Here is a 21,286-nt window from a genome sequence, read left to right as displayed (position 1 = left end):
TGCACATTATAGTGAGAGGGGCCAGATGAAAAAAATTTTTTTAACTGAACAAAGAGAGGTGATTACAGAACTTGTCCTGCTTTAATAGCAGACTGTACAGGGCGGCATGTCCTAGTGGCAGTAACAAAACAGAGAAGTTTGGAATATTGGAGATCAAGGGGGAGAACACCCAACTGGCCTGTGCTCCGTTTCAACAAAGGAGCTGTGCTCACTGCTTTAGAAAAGTGGTGAGTGGTCAAGAATTGCCAGAATTATGTTCCTTGGTTTGATTTTTAATCACGTTGAAGTATGACTTCTTATGGATGTTGCTTTTAATTTGTCTTGAAAGCAAGCACAGATACTGCCAGCTTGGGTAAGATTGATGGGTTCTGACAGTGTGTAGTTAGTTACACTCAGAATAAATGCCAACCGTTTAAAGCTCTCCATTTTCTGTGTAACTGAGATTATCCAGGAGAACCTTATAGGATGTGGGGTCATATACCTTTTTTTTTTTTTTTTTTTTACTATGCCCTGGTCTTTACTTTAGTATTTAAATTTATTTTGAATGTATAATCACTGGTGTTGGAAGGAATTTCAGGATCAAGTCTCATATCCAAATTCAGATATGAAAAATGTAAATCTGTCTTATACCATCTAAAAAGTAATAATAAATGGATTAAAGAATTAAATCTCAGAAATTGAACAATTAGGAGGAAACTTAGAGAAATATCTTACAATTTCAAAATATGGAAGTGTTTTCTAAGCATAAAAGCAAAGAAAGAAACTTTGGAAATGAGCAGATTTAGCACAACAAACAAAGATGTGAGTGACAAATGGCTATTATATTTATAGCATAAATATAATTAATTATGAATGAGAAATCAGTTGAAAGGGACTGGGTTGTAGATTTTGGAGAACTGAATCCTTAAAAGGATTTTCTGCTTTTTTGAAGGGATGGTGCTTGGAGGGGAGATTTGGCTTGTGCTTCCTCAAGCCAGGAGGAAGACTTTTCAACTCAAGGAAGTTGAAAAATTCTTCTCAAGAATTTTCTCTTTACAGCTGCCTGGACAGGTCGTGAGTTCTACCTGGAATGAGCGTCTTGATCAGGTTGGGGTGGGTGTGGTGGAGTTGCTCAGGCACCGGGTGGACGGTTAGACACAGTGACTGTGTAAGGTGCCCTCAGAAACAAAATGCACCAGGAATCTTTTTTTCAGTGATGGCTAAAAAGCTTGCTCTTTCCCAGGCCTCTCGGCCCCATGCAGCCCAAGATAGGGGTGTCCTTCCCTCTTCCTGGAAGAAATGGGCAAATGGCTAGGATTGCTTGTGGGGAGGCGAGATCCCTAGGTACAAGGGAACAGATTTTATTCCATGGAGAGGCGCTGGAATGAAGGAGTCCATCTAATTTTGCAAGTCTCAGCCATAAAGCAGAAGAGAAAGCTAACAACAGCAATGTGGTTCATGAAGAAGTTCACAGACACCTGTAAAAACCCCAAGCATCATTGTTCTTTTTTGAAGTAGCAGTCCCTAAGTGAATCGGACCCAGTAGCCTGCCCCTGCTGCTGACTGGCTGCCGGTCTCTCCCGACCTGACGGCTTCATCTGTAAAATGGGCTGGCGATGGTGCCCTGGCCATGGGGTGGTTGAGAAGATTCCAAGGCTGGTGCTCAGAAGGGCTGGCGCAGGCTGCCTGGCTCCTGGAAAGAACTCGGCAATGCTAGTTGTTTTTGCTCTTATGACTTCTGCTAATAGGAACAGGCCCAAAGCCGCCACGCTGTCAGTGGGATCCTGCCGCTCTCCTCCGGTTCTCTGGTTATCCATAGACCACGTAAAGCAGTGTACTCTGCCTCGACATCAGCGTATCTCCAGCCTCAAAACACATAACATTTATTTTTTTAACTTTTAGAAATTTAAGTTATTTAAAAAGAAGTAAAGAACAGTAAGGTATATTGTCATTACTGCTAGCATCTTTGCATATTTGCTTCAAATATTATTTAGTTGGGTTTTTTGTTCTTTTGGTTAAATTGAAGAATTTCTTTATGTATTCTGGATATTAAACCTCTATCAGAGATAGGGCTTCCAATTCTTTTCTCCCATTTTGTAGGTTGTCGTGTTACCGTCACGATAAGTCCTTTGAGGCACAAATGTATGACTTTTAAATCTGAGACAATGACTGGGTCCTAAGTTTAATTCCTCTCTTTTTCTTGAAGATGTGTTGATACTGTGAGGGCTGCCTCGGATATTTTGTTTCATCGATTTTTAAAAAATGCATATTTCCATTGAGATTCAGCCAAAACAAACAATTCTTAGGATGATTTATGACTTTTTGTCAAAAAACAAGTCATAAATACAGGTGTTTTTCCCTGTAGTTTGCATTTTAGTGGTGGTTTTCTTTTGATTTGGGGTTTCTCAAGAGAATACTAGATACTCGATGGTTCTTTTTTATCTCAAGGAAGTTTGGATGGCATGTGCTGGGTACTAAATGTGGCTTTATTCTTCCTTTCTTTTCTCTTTCTAGTTTTCAATGGTTCCAGCAGGTCATCCCGGGAGAAAGAACCTGTTCAAAAACACAAAAGCAAAGAGGCCACTCCCGGGAAGGAGAAGCACAGCGATCACCGGGCTGACGGCCGGAGGGAGCAGGCTGCCGTGAGCCAGCCCCCCATGGCCCCCTCCACGGGCTCCTCGGCCAAGGGGCTCGCTGCCAACCACCACCACCCGCCTCTGCATCGGTCGGCTCAGGACTTACGGAAACAAGTAAGACCCCGCCCTGCACTGGAGGGGACCGTGGCTCAGCCAGGAGGGTCCTATGTGTGTGCTGAGCGCCCCCTTCCTGTTTCCCCACTTCAACGGAAGGGAAACCAGGACTCATAGCCTCAACCAGTCCATGTTTTGACGGGTCCAAAAGCAGGAAATGATGCTCGGGGGTGAGAAAGTGAGAGAGAAACATCACCTTTGCACAGATACCTTTCCTCCTGTAAGGGCTTACTAGAGCTTGGCCATTGGTGAACTGTCACTCATCCCTGGATGGGCACCAGATTCACCGAATTCCGTGACCTGTTGAATTTCTGGTGATTTTGGAGTGTCTCAGAATGGTTGGAGCTCTATGACTTCCTATAACCCCTTTTCGACCCTACCCACCTTGGGCACCAGATGACTTATAAAGAGGAAACACCGTTGTTTTCTTTTCCAGGACAGATTGCAAGTTAGGCAAAGGGCAGATAACTTAGATTTTTGAACAGGGCTGCCAAATGTGTCGCATTGTCAGAGATCCTGGGATATTTGTGAGTTCTTTTTTACATGACAAGGTAACATGTTATTCCCCAAACTTCTGAGAGAAGACTTAAGGGGACACGTGTGCTGCTGAGCCATCTCTGTGTGCTGCTGGGCGGCCTTTGGTTCAGTGGGGGAGCCCTGGGCCTTGGGATCAGCAGAGCACCCCGTGCCCTGCCATGCCCTGATGTCACACCCACGAGCCCGATCTGCATTTCCCACCATGTCAGGGTCCCATTAGATAGCACAGGTCCTCTTGGGGCGGCTCTTACAGAAATGGTCTTCAGCTTCGTCATGGTTGCTTTCAAAAGTTCAGGTCCTTGGGCAGCAATTTCTCCCAGCCCTGGAAGGACAGGGCAGGTGTCCAGAGCCTCAGGGGCAGCGGATCTGGGCCTGGTCAGGTGCCCTGTACTTGACAGAAAGGATTTGGCACTTGGTTCCTGTCCTCACGCCATATTCAAACATGGTGAGCTTGGATATTCTATTTTTCTTAAACTTATTTTTTAAGTTTCAAACTTAGGACAGTTGCAAAATTAACTAAAAATCCCATAGAATTTCTATACTCCCCCATACACAGATCCACCAATTTTAACATCTTGCCATACTTGCATATTATTCTGTCTCCCTATCAACTTGTCTTTCCATTTTCTAAACACTCGTGAGTAGGTTGTATCCATCAAGCTCCTTGAACACAATACTGCCACATCCATTTCCTAAGAACAAGGATACTCACATATCCACCTGAAGTGCAGTTATCAGGTTCAAAAAATTTATGTTGTATATATTTCAGTTTTTTCATATGTCCCAGTAAAGTCCTTTTGAGCAATTTTTCCCCACATGTTAGATCCAGACCAAGTATTATATATTGCATTAAATTGCCATTCTTTTTTTCTTTCTTTCTTTTTAATATTGGAAACATAGAGACATAAACTTTCTCATTAGACATTACAGGTTGTGTCCTATAAAGGAGTCGGGGCACAGAGTGGAGTTGAAATCTCTCAGGCAGATGTGACTGATTTCCTCCCTCACTTACTTACTCAGTGTCACCGGCCTCCCCTCCCTCCCCTTCCTAAAACCTACCCTGGTAGAATGAACCTGGGATCCTGGTGCTGGTTTGGCTCTGTTGCTGACCGCATGGGGACTTAAATGTGAGAGTTAGTCTTTCTGTACCCTTTTGTTCATTTGGAGCCAACAGTGCTAACTCCACTCACAGGGACTTAGTGAGAAATGAAAGGATAATTTTGAATCTCATCAAATCTCATTAGTTTAGGTACTTGGAAAATAAGGTCAATAAAAGCAAGTTGGAGATTCCTTTGCAGCTGGTTGATGAAAATGATTAGAATCTGACTTTTCATATTCCTGACTGCATAAAGGAGGAGCCCAAAGGATCCTCTGATCTTTAATTTCAAATATGATTTATTTTTTATGTCTCTGTTACAGAGAAGGATAAATTGCATGAAATTTAGATGGGTGAGGTGGAGGGGTACAAAAGTAGGAAATGGTGCTGAGGAGTGACTCCTTGCTCTCTTGAACTGTGAACGTGCTGTTTGACTAATCATTCTTTTTACACCAGGAAAAGAGCCCCTGCCGTATTACCTGGAATAAGGCCATGTGAAAGTTCTGGTGCTTTATAAAGGTCCTAGACTCAGAAAATTTGAACGTGCACTTCACATACGCCTTTTTCTTAGTGTGAAGGGCCTGGCCTGCCCTGTCTATAATAACCAGTGTGCTCTCTCTGTCATGGAAAGTTACTCCGGTGGGTAGGTCCGGAGTTGTGGGTGGGGCAGCTGCTGTGGGTAACAGTCGGGGTGTCTAGTAGGTGCCAAACAAAGGAGCTAATGATATTTTCCTTTTGGTTTCTGAAGATAGTAGTTCCGTTAAATGCAGTAAAAGGCAGTAACAGATTCAGGATGGTAAACCAAATGTGCTTTCACCCAGAGAGAGAGCTTTCGAAACTTTAGTTTTCCAGAAGAGTAATGAGGAGCTTTTACTCCTGTGGAAACTTGTGTGGTCTATATGCAGGATGTGGGAAAGCAGCACCGAACGTGGTCACCTGTTCTTATTTGTTGCGCTGAAGCTGAGCTGTAACTTGGAGAAGGAAAATTATCAGCTCACATGGGCAGCCAGCAGGCACACTTAGCAGAAAGATGATCGACTGAGTTGTGTTATCTTTGGGAAAAATAGGTGTACTGATGAAAATGTCCAGGGGTTGTAGAAAAGACCTGACTTCTAAGATTCAGAGAGGTGGAGTTGAATTGAATCTCTGCTCAAACCAAAAGTTGGGTTAATATTCTGGAAAATGAAATATGAATATATAGAGGAAAATGCCAGAAAAACAACCTTAGCTGTAGAAATGTTTAAAGACTTATTCTGCTTCTCATCAGATTATGCTTGCAGTTTGAATTGCATGCCGAATGGGTTATATTTCTGTCTCAGTTAAGTTTCCTGGGGTGGGATCAGTGTTAAAAAATGATCTTGCCAACAACCTTCCGCCCCACACCCAGGTTTTCTTTTTAGAGATCCTTAGGCTTGGCCTTGCCCTGAAAGGCCTCCGTCCTGTTTTCCTGCTTTGGCAAATGCCTGATGCACGTGCATTCACGAAGTCTTTACCTGTTTCCTAAGGAAGGGGCCTGCCCCACCAGCTGGCCTTCCTCCCCCTTCCATAACTCACTGCCTGACCAGCGGAGTTGGTTTTTGGCTCCTCTGTCTTTTAATTCAAGTTCCATGGTCCAAATGCAAACAAAAACAAAAGCAAAGTTACCCTAAACCAGCAAATGCTTCCCTGGAGCTCCGCTCCCTGTTGTCTTCTGTTTTGACAATTTGGGCTAGAGGCATCCAACTCAATGGCTCCCTCTAGCGGGACGAGAGAGTGTGACCAGGCAATCGGGGTTTGAGCTGAGGGCAGCCCAGAACCTTGGGTGGCCAAAGCATTTTCATTTATTTAACATCAAACGTTGGTGTGTTGTTTCTCATCTCTGGTCTGCCTTGGCAATGTGTGTTACTCCTTTTCATGTTGTCGTCTCGAGTTGATTGAAGCATCGTGTGTAAGAGGTGGTGCAGAAAAAACCAGTAAGGGTGGCGGAGAATTTTATATTCTCTGAGTAAGCACATTATTATGTTGTATAGTGGGTGCATTTTTTTTTTTTTTAAATGATATTTCTGTTAAGAAAAAAGTTCAGGAGAAGATACCTGATATCCTGGGAGCTTTCACATCCCTCCGCAAGAAGAAGGTGTTGCCTTTCTGGGAGACTGGGAGCCCTAGTCCTTCAGCTCTTGGCCTTGCATATTAAACTGAATGAAATCTTACTTGCTTCATTGAACGGTGTGACTTTCTGCTCCACCTTCACCTCTGCTTTAAGTGGGAGCAGTGGGTCACCCCCACCTTGTAGGCTATCCCAAAGGGGGTGGCTTTGGGTTGCTGTTGCTCAGAAAGAGGGGATTAGGGTGCAGTTAACAGGGAGGTGGGTGAATGTAAGGAGGGGTCCCCATTAGCTCTGCTCCTGAGCAATTTCCACTGAGGTCCAGGCATCCTGCCCAGGTCTTGAGATGACTCATGGCTCTGGGGCAGCACTTTGGCAACCTTCTGTCTCCGTGGAGTTCTGCTTCTGTACAGCCTCATGCTGTGTGCCTTGATGATCCGGGATGTGAGTGTCAGAATTGGTCATTGTGGGCCAAGGAGCACTTCCTGCAGAGCTGGGCACCTGGTAGGAATGTATAAACCCTGATGCATAGTCAGAAGTCCACACCAGAGCTGAGAGATGCAACTCGAGGAGACGACAAAGTTTGTTCAGCCAGAGCACATTTCTTGTGCATTAGCAGCTTCTGCCATAAGCTCCTTTGTGTTGATTCTCCAGTCAATAAAATGAATTTTGTCTCTTGTGTTTAGTGTAAGCACTGCTTCTGGATGACAGACAGTGACACCAGGCACCCTCCCATCCAGTGGGGTGAGTGGCCATGCGGCCTGGGCGTTCGGTTGAGCTGAGGCTCAGTGTGTGTAGTTTGATTTGATTGGGGGTGGGGGGGGGGTGGTCCTCAGGAGTGAGGCAAGAACATGTCTTCCTCTGTTATGTTGTTTTATTTGGTACCAGTTGAACATTAGGGGCAAGTACAGGCCCCGGAATGGGCTTCTTTGTGTTGGGGGGCTCGGGGTTTCAAGCAGTGGAACTGACTGGGTCATGGGTTCTGCTTAATCCCTCCATTTAGAAAATATGGCCCAGCTTGGGGGACAGATGGATTCCTGTGTTAGTTTGTCAGCATTGTGGCCAGATAGGCAAAGACAGGCACTCAGTGGGCTCTTGGGTGGGGAGAGGAAATACAGGCCATGAAACATGCCCTTTTCAGTCTTCATAGAGTATTTCTCTCTGAATCAAAGCTCATCTCGTGTGCTGGGTTGCAAGGAGAGCTATGCTTAATCTTGTTATGGACATGCATGGACAAGAGTTGGGTAGACGTTTTTGAAGACAGCTTATCACGGCAAGAAAGCAGGTGACTAGAGTAACTCATTTTCCTGATAGAACAAGTTAGTTGACTGCATATCTTGGCAATAAGCAATATTTAAGTTTCAAAAAAAAATGTAAACGGCAGGCTGATCCTCCTGCCATTGCAAATGGTGAAATACTTACACAGTGTTCTATCATAGAATACACACCTCACTGCAGCACAGCCAGCAGGGGCTCAGGTGCCTGGGGAAGCCAGAAGAAATGGAACCACTGTTACTTGAGAGAGTCTGTAAGAGATTTGGAATGTCCCTGATTGTGTACCCCTCGCCCCTGTGATGGTGGAGAAAGGCAGGGACAAAGGTTTTGTGGGAGCACTGTCACCTGGCAGCTGGTGAAAGACTTTATAAAGGAAAGCAAAATCTATGGGGGTGGGATAAGGGCATGTGCCTTTTTAAAAAAGTGCCCCCCGCCCCCACCCAGGGATTCTCAGGGGTTCCAAGTTTGAGAAGCACTGATCTGAACCTTCCTCTGTAGGAAGCTGCTGTGTCTCTGGAAGATACTGGCGTGTAGCACCACTTGGGGTGTGCGTTTGCACAGGTGATGCTCCATCTTCCAGAGGAGGTCAGACCCCACTGTGCAGTTGGCTTGAGGGTGACATGGGTGAACCATTGGAACAAGTTGAGCCTAAAGAGGCGTTGTTTTCCTCTATCTGGAAACCCTCCGTGGACACCTCCTGTCCCAGGGTTTCCATGATAGAGAATTCTATTGACTGTGGCAGGATTTTACGGTTGCTTTTGTTCATGTGAATAGTTTGGTTTCGGTCAGCAGAAAGAACAAATGAACATGAAAGGTGTTTGTGTTCTGCACTGTATCTCCTATTCTAACTAAGTGGTACTTTCCAGAGAAAACTGTCTCTGCTTCCACCTGATTTTATAAATTTGTTTTTAATTCATTGTTATCAGACTGCCCCCACCCCCCAAATTCCCTTTATCTATTTCAGAGGCATCTCTTTCCCATTCCCATCTGAGCCTGTCAGTCTGTTTCTTTGTAGGGTGGCTCGCAGTTGAGCGTGAAGGATGTCATTCATAGGCCTTCCTTCAGCCTCTCCCATGGCACAGAGGATCCTGGCTCCAGGCAGGCCTGGCTCACTCGTCACCCTTGGTTTGGCCCATAGAAGAGAGTTTTGCATTTATGACTTTGCGTCATGTGTAATTGGTGCATACAGAGAAATGTGGGTCACTGCGAGGTGGGAGCTTGGCTCAATAGCTATCCAGGTGTAGTCTCCTGGCCAGCAGCACCTGCATTTCTTTGTTAGAAATACAAAATCCTTAGGCCCCGCTGCAGACCGACCTCAGGAGATGTGGCTGGGAGATCTGTCTCTGAGGTCTGCCAAAGTTTGAGAGCCACAGGCTTGGATACCTGCAGGAAAGTTTGATGTTTTTGCTTTCCATTGAAGCTAACTGTGTGTATTCCTGGTTGTGGGGCTTATGAATCTCTGGAGTCCCTGATTCTGAACCCATGTCACAGATGAGGAGTTGATAACCCCAGAAGTTAAATCACTTCCCGAGTCCACCCAGCTGCAATTCCTGGCAGAGTCTGGAGGGGCTCTTGACCCAGAAACCAGCCAGCCCAGCAGCCCCAGTTACAGACTCATCATGGCTCCGGTTTTGAAGTTAATCCATTTCTGCAGTTTCACACCTTCACACCAGTTTTCTCATTATAAATCAGGTTGGTTTTTATGTGTCAAAAAACTACCAAGCTGTTGTGCTGTAAGGCTGCCAGTGTGGAGAAGCTTCTGTTTAGGCAAATCACATTGAACCAAATATGGAATTTTGTTTCAGGTGGGAAAACAGGAGCCACGTGTGCAGAAGAGGGCCGGAGGTTTTACTTTTCCCAGAAGATTAGATGCATCTATCATTAAGTCCAGTGAGGCATTTTATAGGGCTCAGTCTCAAAGGCACAGATAGACAGCAGATGCTGGCAGTTTGAAGCCACACCTCTGGGCTTGGAATATGACCCTGTACCTGAGCTAAACTCTTACCTGTGGGTTTTTTTTTTCCCCCCTTTTGATTATATTTTTAAGTGCACATGAATTTTAAATTTCTTTGGGAAGATCATGCTGTTTTGGGGGCAAAGAACACTGAACATGTCTTTTCTTGGAACAGGGATAGATATATTTTCTTCCCCCAGTTGTGCAAGATCTTGTTATCATAAACTCTTGTAAACCTGTGACAGGTGATCGGTGGGCACCTCGTGGGTGTCCTCATAGTGCAACAGATTTCCCAGAAGAGTCATGGGAACAAATGTTAATGTTAAAACATACCCAGAAACTCAACTGCAAAGTACTGCGTCAGTCTTGGTCTTTTTGTGCAGAGTAGCTGATTAGTAGTACCAGGACTCTGAAAAGGAGTACTACACAGTTTTAATTGATGGCTGTTTTTTTGTCTGCCTGTGCCATTAACCCATGTCTCCTCTTGTCGAAAGCAGGCAGGTGCCTCTGTTACATCCAAGTTACCACCAGGTGTAGCCTTCTCTAATGTGGGGGCAGGAGCCATCCTGACAAATCCTAATTCCTTTCCCTTTGCTTCTCCTGCTGCCTCCCCAGGTTTCTAAGGTCAATGGAGTCACTCGAATGTCTTCTCTGGGTGCAAGCGCAACCAGTGCCAAAAAGATGCGAGAAGTCAGACCTTCACCGTCCAAAACTGTGAAGTACACTGCAACGGTGACCAAGGGGACCGTCACATACACCAAAGCCAAGAGGGAACTGGTCAAGGAAACCAAACTCAGCCACCACAAGCCCAGTTCAGCTGTCAACCACACAATCTCAGGGAAAATTGAAAGTAGCAATGCAAAAACCCGCAAACAGGTGCTATCCCTCGGAGGGGCGTCCAAGTCCACCGGGCCCGCCATCAACGGCGTCAAGGCCAGTGGCAGGTTGAACCCAAAGTCATGCACTAAGGAGGTGGGGGGGCGGCAGCTGAGGGAGGGGCTGCGGAATTCCAAGAGGAGACTGGAAGAGGCACACCAGGTGGAGAAGCTGCAGTCGCCCCCCAAGAAGATGAAAGGGGCGGCTGGCAGCGCTGAAGCTCTCAGCAAAAAGTCTGCGGCGGCGGTGGCCACAGTCCTGGCAGAGAAGCCTCTGCTGAATGGACACGTGAGAAAGGAAGTGCCGGAGAGAAGTCTGGAACGGAACCGGCCAAAGAGGGCCACGGCTGGGAAGAGCACGCCAGGCAGACAAGCACACGGCAAAGTGGAAAGCGCCTCCTGTGAAAATTGTTCTACCTCGCAAACTGAGTCCTTGCACAAGCCACACGACACGTCGGGAAAGCACGAAAAGGGGAGTGGCAGGTCGGGTTGGGCAGCCATGGACGAGATCCCCGTCCTCAGGCCGTCCGCCAAGGAGTTCCACGACCCGCTGATCTACATCGAGTCGGTCCGCGCTCAGGTAGAGAAGTACGGGATGTGCAGGGTGATCCCCCCTCCAGACTGGAGGCCCGAGTGCAAGCTCAATGACGAGATGCGCTTCGTGACGCAGATTCAGCACATCCACAAGCTGGGCCGGCGCTGGGGCCCCAACGTGCAGCGGCTGGCTTGCATCAAGAAGCACCTCAAATCTCAGGGCATAACCATGGACGAGCTCCCGCTCATAGGTAAGGCTGCCTGCCCCCGTGACTGGCGCCTGGCCGGTGCCCTCCCTCTTCCTGCCAGATTCCGGCAGCTTCCATCTCGATCCTGCCCCTGCCAGGTCTTGGTTCCAGTTTCACAGGAGCAGCCCTCTGGCCCTATTCGGGTGGAGTCTGAACCCCTTCCTTGCCCCAGGTCCTGTATGTTGGTGGTGGTATTGATGGCAGTGGAAAGTAGGTTTCGGGTGGTCTTCTGCGTGGCGTCAGGCCCCGTGCTCTCCCCAGCTGCGCTGTCACAGGCACCTGCTGCCCAGGACACCGTAGGAGTCCCGGCTGGAATCCTCACAGCATCCAGAGGGGACAGAGAGGCTGCCCCTAGTAGACATCAGCCCGTGTCCCCATTCTTCTTCATCACCCCTTTCCTCTCATTCTTGTCTCTCCATCCGCCTCGTTTTTACTTTGCAGGACAAAGGATGTGCTTACATTTCTCTCTGAACCGGGTTCACAGTAGTTGGTACAGTTGTAAACCTCACTCTTTTGAGTCTTTTAGTGACTATGCCCTGGCAGTAGGAAAACCCTTGTTATCCAGAGTGGAGGCCCCAGGCCAAGCCCACTTAGAACTCCTCCTGCTGCCCCCCTTTCCCTGCCCTTCTCTCCTGGCTCCTTTGCCTCTGGGATAATTCTCTCCATCCGACTCGGTGAGTGGATTCTGCAGGGCAGGGGCTTTCCTTCCGGGACTACATGTCGTACACTTCCCTTTTAGCGTCAGATCTGTGAAGGGAAATGCAGAGTGTGCCACCTCTGTTCTGGAGGTCCAGATGTTTCAAAGGCAAGGAGACGTGTCGTAGTCATTTACGTGTTGAGAATTGGCAGGAAGATACGGTGCATGGCATGATGGAGGGTTCCTTCTTCCCCTCAGGAGGTGGCTGGCAGGGCTGAGGCCTTCCTGTGAGTCACGGGGTTTGCAAACGTTCCTGCTCTGTGCTCTGCTGCCAGGAAGGAGCAGACTTGGCACGTCCACCTGCAGGCCCTCCCTCTGCACTGGCCCAGCAGGCCGAGCCAGGTGTTGCCCGTGCCTTGGGAGGCTCTGGGCTACTGGGCTGATCCTGAGCCAGCGTGCAAGGTCCCGAGGCCCCCGTCTCCGCTCCGTGATGGGGACCCCTCCGTGCACAGGCATGGCACACAGGCAGCATCCACGATGGCAACCAGGGCAGGTTTTCCTTTAACCTTGACTCCTTCGTGTAGCACCAGGAGCTAAGTGGACGCTTCGCTGTCATTGTTGATGCTCTTGGCCCCACATAAACGTTGGAGGCGTTTCAGCAATCTAATAAAGGTTTACTGACTCTCCACGTTGTCCCTCAAGGTCTGGCTTCAACCATCTAGCAGTGGAAGGTACTTAAGAGTTTTGAAAGAACTTTCTAGAATCCACCAAAATTGTTGTCCCTTCCATGTCTCCGTGCATCTGTGTGTGCTCTCCTGCCCTTCAGTACCCCGCAGCATTGGTTTCCTCTCTGTAAATGAGTGTGATGCTGGAGGTGAGGGGCCCCTGAGGTAACTCGCTTCCCGACACTGTGGACATCGGCAGCACTACTGGATTTCCCCCTCCCACTGTGACATGTGACTCGCTTCATCCTCTCCCTCCACGAGGCAGGCTGGTGCCTCCAGCCCTTGGGAGAGCCCCTGATGGAGACGGAGACCTGACATGTCCTGCTGGGGGCTTGGAGACACCAGGTACACATCTCAGGGTGTGACCCTAGTTCCCTCCTTTCCTGACCCTCACTTGTCCACACGTTCCCACCCAGCAGAGCCCGTGGTGTGTGTGTGCGGTTAGCAGTGTCAGTGTGTGCCTGGCTGCTGCCGGGTGTGTGTGGGGTGAGGAGGCTCCTCCTCACCAATGAGCACTGCTCCCTGTCTGCCTACACCTGCCTTGGGGAGCGGAAGGAGGGCCTGGCCGTGTGCACGCTGTGCATGGGGTTCCAGCGTTCTGGAACATTTCCTCCCACATGTTGGCCAGCTTGGGATCTCCTTTCCTCCATGCCTCTGCTTCAGTGTCACCTTCTCGGGGACACCTTCCCTGACTGTCCTACCTAAAGCAGTAGCCCAGGTTTCTCTCAAGCCCCTTAATCTGCTCTATCTTCACAGCACCAGGCCGTCATCCAATGTTGTCTAATGTCTGTAGAACATTAGGCTTTACTCTAAGCCTGGAAATCATTTCCAGGACCTGGAAGAGTCCTGGCACACTGTGGGCATCCATGAAATCTTTGTTAGTGTCCTTTTGCTTTCTCAGTGTCTTTTTAACCCGCCATTTCCTGTGCTTTCCTTCCCTGCCCTTGTCCTGCTGCTCATCATCCCAGGAGGCTGTGAGCTCGACCTGGCCTGCTTTTTCCGGCTGATTAATGAGATGGGCGGCATGCAGCAAGTGACTGACCTCAAAAAATGGAACAAACTAGCGGACATGCTGCGCATCCCCAAAACTGCCCAGGACCGGCTGGCCAAGCTGCAGGAGGCCTACTGCCAGTACCTGCTGTCCTACGACTCGCTCTCGCCCGAGGAGCACCGGCGGCTGGAGAAGGAGGTGCTGATGGAGAAGGAGAGCCTGGAGAGGCGGAAGGGACCCCTGGAGAGCCACACTGAGGACGGCCACAACAAGTTCCACTCCCTGCCCCGCTTCGAGCCCAAGAACGGGCTCATCAATGGCGTGGCCCACAGGAATGGCTTCCGCAGCAAGCTCAAGGAGGTGGGCCAGGCCCAGCTCAAGACGGGCAGGCGGCGACTCTTTGCTCAGGAAAAGGAAGTGGTCAAGGAGGAGGAGGAGGATAAAGGGGTCCTCAGCGACTTCCACAAGTGTATATATAAGGTAGGGGCCTCCTGCCTGAGGTTGGGTTCTTTGGTGGCAGTGGCTGCACCACCCCACCACCACCCCCCTTCCCCGCCCAGGCTGCAGGGATGGCGGAGGGAATGGGATTGTGGGGGGCCTGTGATGGGTGCCCTCAAATGCCCTGCTGTTGCGTGTGTTGGTTGTCCTGACCTGGGCCAAAGGAGCATCCGGCAAGCGTCCTGGGGAGATGCCGCGCCCAGTACAGGGCAGAATGTGTGGCCTGCCCACAAGTCTGGATGGCCTGTGGCAGGACGTGAGCTTTGGGGCTCCCCTCTGTGCACTGCCCGCCTTGTTCTGGTGGCCAAGGGCTTCCCAGAAGTGCCTGGGGATTTTCAGGCAGGGACCGACTGGGACCCTCCGGAGGCTTCCAGGGGCTCCGTTTCTCTTCCTCCTTACTTATATTCCACACAGCCTGCCGCTGCCCTGGCTCCTGGTCCCAGCCCTGCCGGGCCCTTTTCATAGAGGACAGTCCCCGATGACAGGTCTCACCGATGGCGCGCTGTGGGGGAGAAACCAGCAAATTGGAATGCGTACACCGTTTTTCTGGGTTCCCCCAAAGCTTGTTGCCACGCCAGCCGTCCTGAGAAGAGTCCTTCCTCCAAGAAGTGAAGCATCGTAGTGTGAACGCTCGCACCATTGTGCTTGGCATTCGTTTCTCTGTGGCCCTCGGCGTGCAGCTGGGGTGGGCACTCACCCATTTGGCTCAGAGCTGAGGTGGGGCCGCCTCCCCCCGTGACAAGCGCAAAGCCGGAGGCCAGGGGCATGTGGGGAGGCCCCCTCTGTGACCTCCACATGGAAATCTCTGCTGAATTGCATGAGCATTGGGGCACAGACTTCACCCCAGGGGTCCCCATTCTGGATTTATTCGAGGAAGGTTTCCTCTGGGGTCAGACAGCCCTCACCAGTGAGCCCCACCCAGGCCCTTCCTGAGGACCAGCCTCTGTAGGGGGAGGTCAGGGCACGGGCTCCCCACTGCCGCCAGCCCTAGCGCTGGCCCTGAGTCGTTTGGAGGTCATGGGCTTCTGAGACCTGACTCCCTCGCTGACTTAGAAATATGAGACTTTCAAATTTTGTTATTTTTTACTTAAGAAAGCCAATTCTGTGAGAAGGAGCCAAGAAAGAGTATCTCCTTGAAAGGTGGGTTCTCCATCCACCTCACTCTGCCCTAGTTAATGCAAAATTGGGTCTCTCCTATGATTACATTTTAAATTCGTAATGAATACAACATTGGGCAGGTGTGAGTCCCAGGAAGTATTTAATCATTCGCCAGGTTGAAAAGCAGAAGTGGTTGTCCCTGCACTGACAGCTCTCACCATGCCTCAGGTTGAAGGAGGCAAGGCAAGAAGAACCCGCAGCCCTTGCCACGCCACTGTGAGTAGGTGTCACCTGGTTAGCAAGGCCTCCCCTCCTGCCAAGCCCCTACCTCACAGCTCAGTGTCTGCAAGCTCCTGCCTGCCGTCCCAGGCCACTTGCCAGCTCCATAGGGCAGAGGTTTTGTCTGTTTTGTCCACTGCTCTGTCACCAGTCCTTAGAACTAGGCCTCGTCCACAGTAGGTGCTTCATAGATGGTTTTGGAACAAATGTGGTTAAGAAAGGGGGAAAGGAACGGGTCTTAGAAGGCCAAGGATTACTCTGTTATAGTTGAAGATAACTCTGGAGCTCCAAGTTAAAAAAATGAATCAGTGAGATGCCTTACTAAAGAGATCAATTCCTTGCTTTACTGGGGAAAGGGCAGCCCAGGGAAGTGGTGCTGGACGTCCACAGGTGCTCTGGGTCTCCCTGCCCGGAGAGGAGGAGGCACAAAGCCTTCAGCCCGTGGCCTGGGTGAGGGCAGGGGGACTGGCTTCCGGCTCCCGCTGCCCTCAGGTCAGTGGGCTCAGGCTGTGCAACTTCCCAGAGTTCTGGTGTGAGGACCCTTGGGGGTGGGAGTGGGCCTCCGTTTCTACCCTCAGGGGAACCCGGGGTTCTCTGAAGGCAGGATCCCTGCCTCTGGAGCCCTGGTTCTTGAGTCCTGGCCAGTTGTCTCCTTGAAGCTGTTGGTTCCTTCTCTGAGGACAGAGGGGGAGGCCACAAAAGGCACCCCCTGCCCCCTCCTGTACGGCCTTGCTCACAGCCTTCCCACTTCTGCCTGTCCCCCCTAAAGTGAAAGATGCTTTTTAAACCTGCTACTGCAGAAGTGGACCTTCCGCTTCACATTCGTATCTGCTTAGAGATCTTGCACTCAGCTTCTCTGTTCCTGGAGGATATGATGTCACTTTGCTCCACGTGGTGGTGATGTTGGTGGACTTTTCCATCTCCTTCTCTTGGCACTGATGGTTCTTAGAGGATATTTTCTGCACGTCATTAAGTCAAGAGCCAGACTGCCCCTGCCAACGGGGAAGCACCGAGGCACTGGCCCGTGACCACAGTGTGGCTTAAATTGGGCTTAGGGTTTCAACTTTGCTTCTTAAGCTTCACTCTTCTGTTTCTGTTTTGTTTTCAGGGAAGGTCTGTTTCTTTAACAACATTTTATCGAACAGCAAGAAATATCATGAACATGTGCTTCAGCAAAGAGCCTGCACCAGCTGAAATTGAGGTGAGGTGTTGACCCACATTCTGCCTCTGGGGAGTCGGGGAGGGAGAGCTGCGGGTGAACTGGAAGGACTTGGGTGTGGGCTGAGTTTGTTTTGTGTGTTGGATGTGTGCCAGTAGGCGGCCAGAAGTTTTAACTGACCAATTTGATCTCAAATTGGTTCAAAAGTTAACGACAGTATAATGAGGGGACTGAGCTTGCCCAGATCTGAAGGGTGTGAGCTGTGTGGAGGCTCAGGACTGAGCGCTCTGGGGTGGCCCTCCCGGCACCTCCCTTCACTCGTGGCTGCGTCTCGCTCCATCTTCTGTGACGCAAGAGAATGCTTGGAATCCTCCAGACCACAGTTGTGCATTTTCTTCTGTATTTTTTTTTTTAAATGGGATTGGCAGATTGCCATTTTTGTGCTGCTGCCAACTCTGTTCTTTGGATTAGCACGACGTCAGAAAGACGGCGAACAGTTCTTCGCCCAGACCAATTAGAGGAGTTGTTGCGTGAGGGGATCTGTTTGTTTACCTCCCTGCGCGCGCCTCTGCCCAGCTGTTGGGGTGAGCTTCCAGATGCTGACCTGGGCATACCCTTAAGGGAAGAGAAACCCAGTGCATTGCTGGGTAAAGGGCAGCTCCCAGGAGCAGGGGGTTTTGGAGAGCAGTGTGGTTTTTGATGTATAACTGAGACCGGGCCACTTCTTTTTTGTCTTTAATTATATGTGCCACCTCTTTTAAGTTCCATCCTGGGTGTGTTTGTCCTGTTCATAATTCTGACCACCAGGGTGACCAGACATTCCTGTTTTGCCCAGGACTGCGTGGTTTCCCTGATGTGGGACGGAAAGTGCTGAGATCAGGACTATTCCAGCCAAACTGGGCTGGTTGGTCACACGTTCCCTCATTTCTCTGTGGTGCCAGACCCCCGGGTGGTAACTCAGAGCAGCCCATGGAAGTCCGCTCCTGGTGGTCAAGCCTGCTTTGCTGGTCTGAAGAATTCACCATCTGCTCTAGGCTCTCTTTTCATTCATTTGAGGCCTTAAGTTCCTGCTGATTGGCATCAGCTGCTTTAGCCCTGCACCCCAAGGTGCTACCTGTGGACACCAGGCCATGCCTGCCCCCTCCCAGCCCCACCAAAGCCACATGGCTCTGGTCACCATGCCGGGTCCACCACTGCCTCGTGCTCTCCACCATGGTGCTACCTGCGTCCTGATCCTGGGACACACGCTACCACCCCAGCAGCTTGTAGAGCATTTATGGTCTTTGTAGTAGGGAATTTAGAGGCCCCACAACTCTGGGCTGTGATTTGAGCTGGAAAAAGAGGCCTTTGTTTTGCAATACTTGTCCTTGTGAGAGTCTCCTGATGGTGGAGGGGTTTATCTTTTAAAGAAATGGTGGTATATTTTACAGTTTCCTATTCTGGAGTTAATTCCCTCTGACTTTTCTGCTTGAGAATGTTAAGTCTGGATTTTGCTTTAGTAGTTGTGTAAATATTAAAACAGAATAGAAAGACTTGCCAAAATCGCAAGTTTCAGTCTAGGGCTCCCTGGCTCTTACAGAGAAGGCCGGGTCCTTCCCTTGGAGGTGGCCGCAGCGGGGGCTGCCTGCCACTTGGAGCTGGGCTTCCCGTCCTCCCTCCCCTGCACGGACTCACCTGCCTGCTCTCAGTGAATGCAGCATGCAAGCCGGGGTCGGGGGGACTCTGCTTACCCCCCTCCTAACACCTCACATTTCAGTAAACCTGCTTAGTGATGTCAGGGCTCCTTCTTGATTTGTGGTCTTTGACCCCTCCAAGCCGGACCCTGTTGGTGGACTCCACGGAGTGTCGTGGACACGTGTGTCCGTGTCAGCAGCACTTCCACTGTGGGGCTGAGGGTGTGCTGCTTAGGCGCTCTCAGTGCACACCTGGCTCCAGCTTACTGGGTTTTGCCAAGATTAGGGAAGGTGAGGCAATGCTTCTGGAATGATAATTGAAAACAAAGGGAAAAAGTACCTTTAGTGGGGGGAAGTTATCTCAGAGAGAAATGGAGCACATCTGCTTACCTATTAGCAAGACACCTTCCCGACCCACTCCTCACCCCAGACTCGTTTGGATGAGGTTCGTTAAAATCTCGTGGGAGGCTTGTAAACCTGCCAGGGTCTGGGTCCCCTCCTGTTCTGATTAAATTGGCTTTGGCTGTGATTGTAGCTTGAGCTCCTCTGGCGATCCTAACACGCTCACCGCCAGGGGTGGGTGAGCAGTTCTTAGATGTGTGCGTCTTGGATGGTAGGCCTAGAGGCCAAGGGGTTGTGAGAAGTCGGTGGCCGCCTTCCTGGGTGTGCTTGTTATTCTGATTTGGGACGGGCTTTCTCCTGGGAGGGGTCTGTTGGACTGTGCCCTGGCTACTCCACAGTGTCCGTGCTGACCGGCCCCGATCTCTACCCTGCAGCAAGAGTACTGGAGGCTGGTAGAAGAGAAGGACTGCCATGTGGCGGTCCACTGCGGGAAGGTGGACACCAACACTCACGGGAGTGGATTCCCGGTGGGAAAATCAGAACCATTCTCAAGGTAAAGTTGGATTCTCCTGTCCAGAGTTCCTACAAGTCCACCCATCCAAACCAGTGCTGGGGACTGGACCGTGTCCTCTCTAGAACCCTGGCTCTACCCTTGAGCCTGCGACGTGACCTCTGGTTTCCCCCGCAGGCATGGATGGAACCTCACCGTGCTCCCCAACAACACAGGGTCCATCCTGCGTCACCTCGGTGCTGTGCCTGGTAAGCCTGCCCGCACACGCGCGGTCGGGACCCTGCACCCTCTCACGGTGCGCTAGAGCCAGGGCTCCCTTCAAAGGGAAGTGCTCCAAGGTGCAGAGAAGAGCAGGAGGCATGTAATCATAATCAACAAAGTCAGTAAAAATGTGGAGAGGTGAACTTGATCTCAGGGTCTGGAAGTTGGGCAGAATTGAATGACAAACCTCAGAACTGATGTTTTTCAGGGGGCTTCAGGCTGAAATGATAAGTTCTCAGGATTGTCTGCAGGCTCTCCTTTGGGAAAGCTGGGAATGCTGGAGGTTTAGGGGGCTGAAGGATGGGCCCCAGGAGAAGGCAGCCTGGGATGGAGAGCCGGAGCTCTGTGACCCACGTAACTCGAGGCAGCTCTGAACTGAGGTGTTTGATTCCTCGCACCTCTGTCACGGGGAGTTTGGGTTTGGTTCCCTGTGCTCAGCACTGCGGCTCGGCAGGCCCCAGCTGTCCTCCAGGGCCACCGTCCTGCCTGCCACCTCACCAACCGATGAGCAGTGCCTGCTGCATTTGCACCATAGTCCGTGTTCCCGGTTTAATTTCTGAAAAGCAAGCAGGAAAGGCCTCTTCTTGCTAAGTTTTGTCTGTTTTTGTCTTCTGTTTTTTTTCTCCCCTTGTTTGGGGAGGGGAAAGTGAGTTTTCATTGCTGTTACTGTGAGCCATTGCTGTACTCCTTTACTGAAGTGACACTTTCCCCCTTTATGTTTTAGGAGTGACTATTCCCTGGCTAAATATTGGCATGGTCTTTTCTACCTCATGCTGGTCTCGAGACCAAAATCACCTTCCATATATCGACTACTTACACACTGGTGCTGATTGCATTTGGTGAGTACCTGGGGCCTCTCCGCTCCCTCTCCCAGCCTAGGAGGGTCCGCTGGGTGGCTGGTGAGGCCTTCACCGCGGTCCAGGCGGCCCGGGGTGAGGGTGGGGGTTATGGACAGCCACTGTTAGGACATGAAGTCAGCCTTGCAGGGGAAGCCTCCTACTTGACCTGGTGGCTGACTTTTCTCTGTTCCCGTCAAAGCTTCCTGAGAACCTGGGATTTTGTACCTTTCTTGACTGTATTTGAGGCGGCAGAGTATTTTAATTTGTTCTGGTGATTAACAAGGTTGAGTACTTTTCTGTGAACTACCTGCTTATACCCTTTGATGTTGCTGCTGCTGTTGTCAGACATCCATATTTTTTGGTGATTTCTGAGAGTTTATTTCACATGAGGGATGAGAAACAGTAGTAAATTTACCACCAAAGTTAACTACTAGTGGTGCCCATGTCTGCCTGCTGCTAACCCACCTGCCACTATCGATGTGGAGCAGGTGAGTTATTTCCTGAAGTCTCTAAAGCTGGTGTCTCCCCACCCACCATTGGTTACATAGCGCATAGCTTTTACCCAGAATCTCGTCCCTGTTGCATGGAGAGGCACGTGGTGTTCTCCTGCGTACGTCTGCAAGTTGTGCAGCTGAGCCTTCTGCCCTGGTGTCTGCCCAGCACCCTTCGCTCTCCCTCCAGCGAGTCCTGATGGCTGGGCCGGGCTCCCTGGTTTCTGTGTCTGCAGTGGCAGATGGGAAATTACTGCAGACGATTAGATGTCTTGTAGTGTCATCGCCTACCGGTTTTGCATCTGTCCCCCGGGAACTGTGTTTATCGTCTCAATGGGGTGATTAAGCATTCTTTTATTAAAATAAACAGTCTTTGAACCTGTGTTCTTCCTCCAAGGAGCCAGTCTCCAGCAGTCTCGTAATTATGGCTTTCCCTGCTCTCAGGCCAAGC

General features: G+C 50.1%; 1 protein-coding gene across 6 annotated transcripts in view; it reads left to right on the top strand.

The window, feature by feature from the left end:
• The window catches only part of JARID2 (jumonji and AT-rich interaction domain containing 2), a 243,329-nt gene that overhangs the window by 209,519 nt on the left and 12,524 nt on the right, over window positions 1–21,286 (top strand). For all 6 annotated transcript variants that reach the window (XM_037842110.1, XM_037842105.1, XM_037842107.1 and 3 more), the window contains 7 exons: window positions 2,494–2,729; window positions 10,290–11,334; window positions 13,662–14,164; window positions 16,668–16,760; window positions 19,168–19,286; window positions 19,422–19,492; window positions 20,230–20,344. In XM_037842110.1, the coding sequence (XP_037698038.1) occupies window positions 2,494–2,729; window positions 10,290–11,334; window positions 13,662–14,164; window positions 16,668–16,760; window positions 19,168–19,286; window positions 19,422–19,492; window positions 20,230–20,344 (2,182 nt within the window). The remainder of the gene's footprint in view (window positions 1–2,493; window positions 2,730–10,289; window positions 11,335–13,661; window positions 14,165–16,667; window positions 16,761–19,167; window positions 19,287–19,421; window positions 19,493–20,229; window positions 20,345–21,286) is intronic.

This window comes from Choloepus didactylus, chromosome 7, assembly GCF_015220235.1.
Source record: "Choloepus didactylus isolate mChoDid1 chromosome 7, mChoDid1.pri, whole genome shotgun sequence".
Taxonomy (NCBI): domain Eukaryota; kingdom Metazoa; phylum Chordata; class Mammalia; order Pilosa; family Megalonychidae; genus Choloepus; species Choloepus didactylus.
This window is presented reverse-complemented; position numbering and strand designations above follow the sequence as displayed.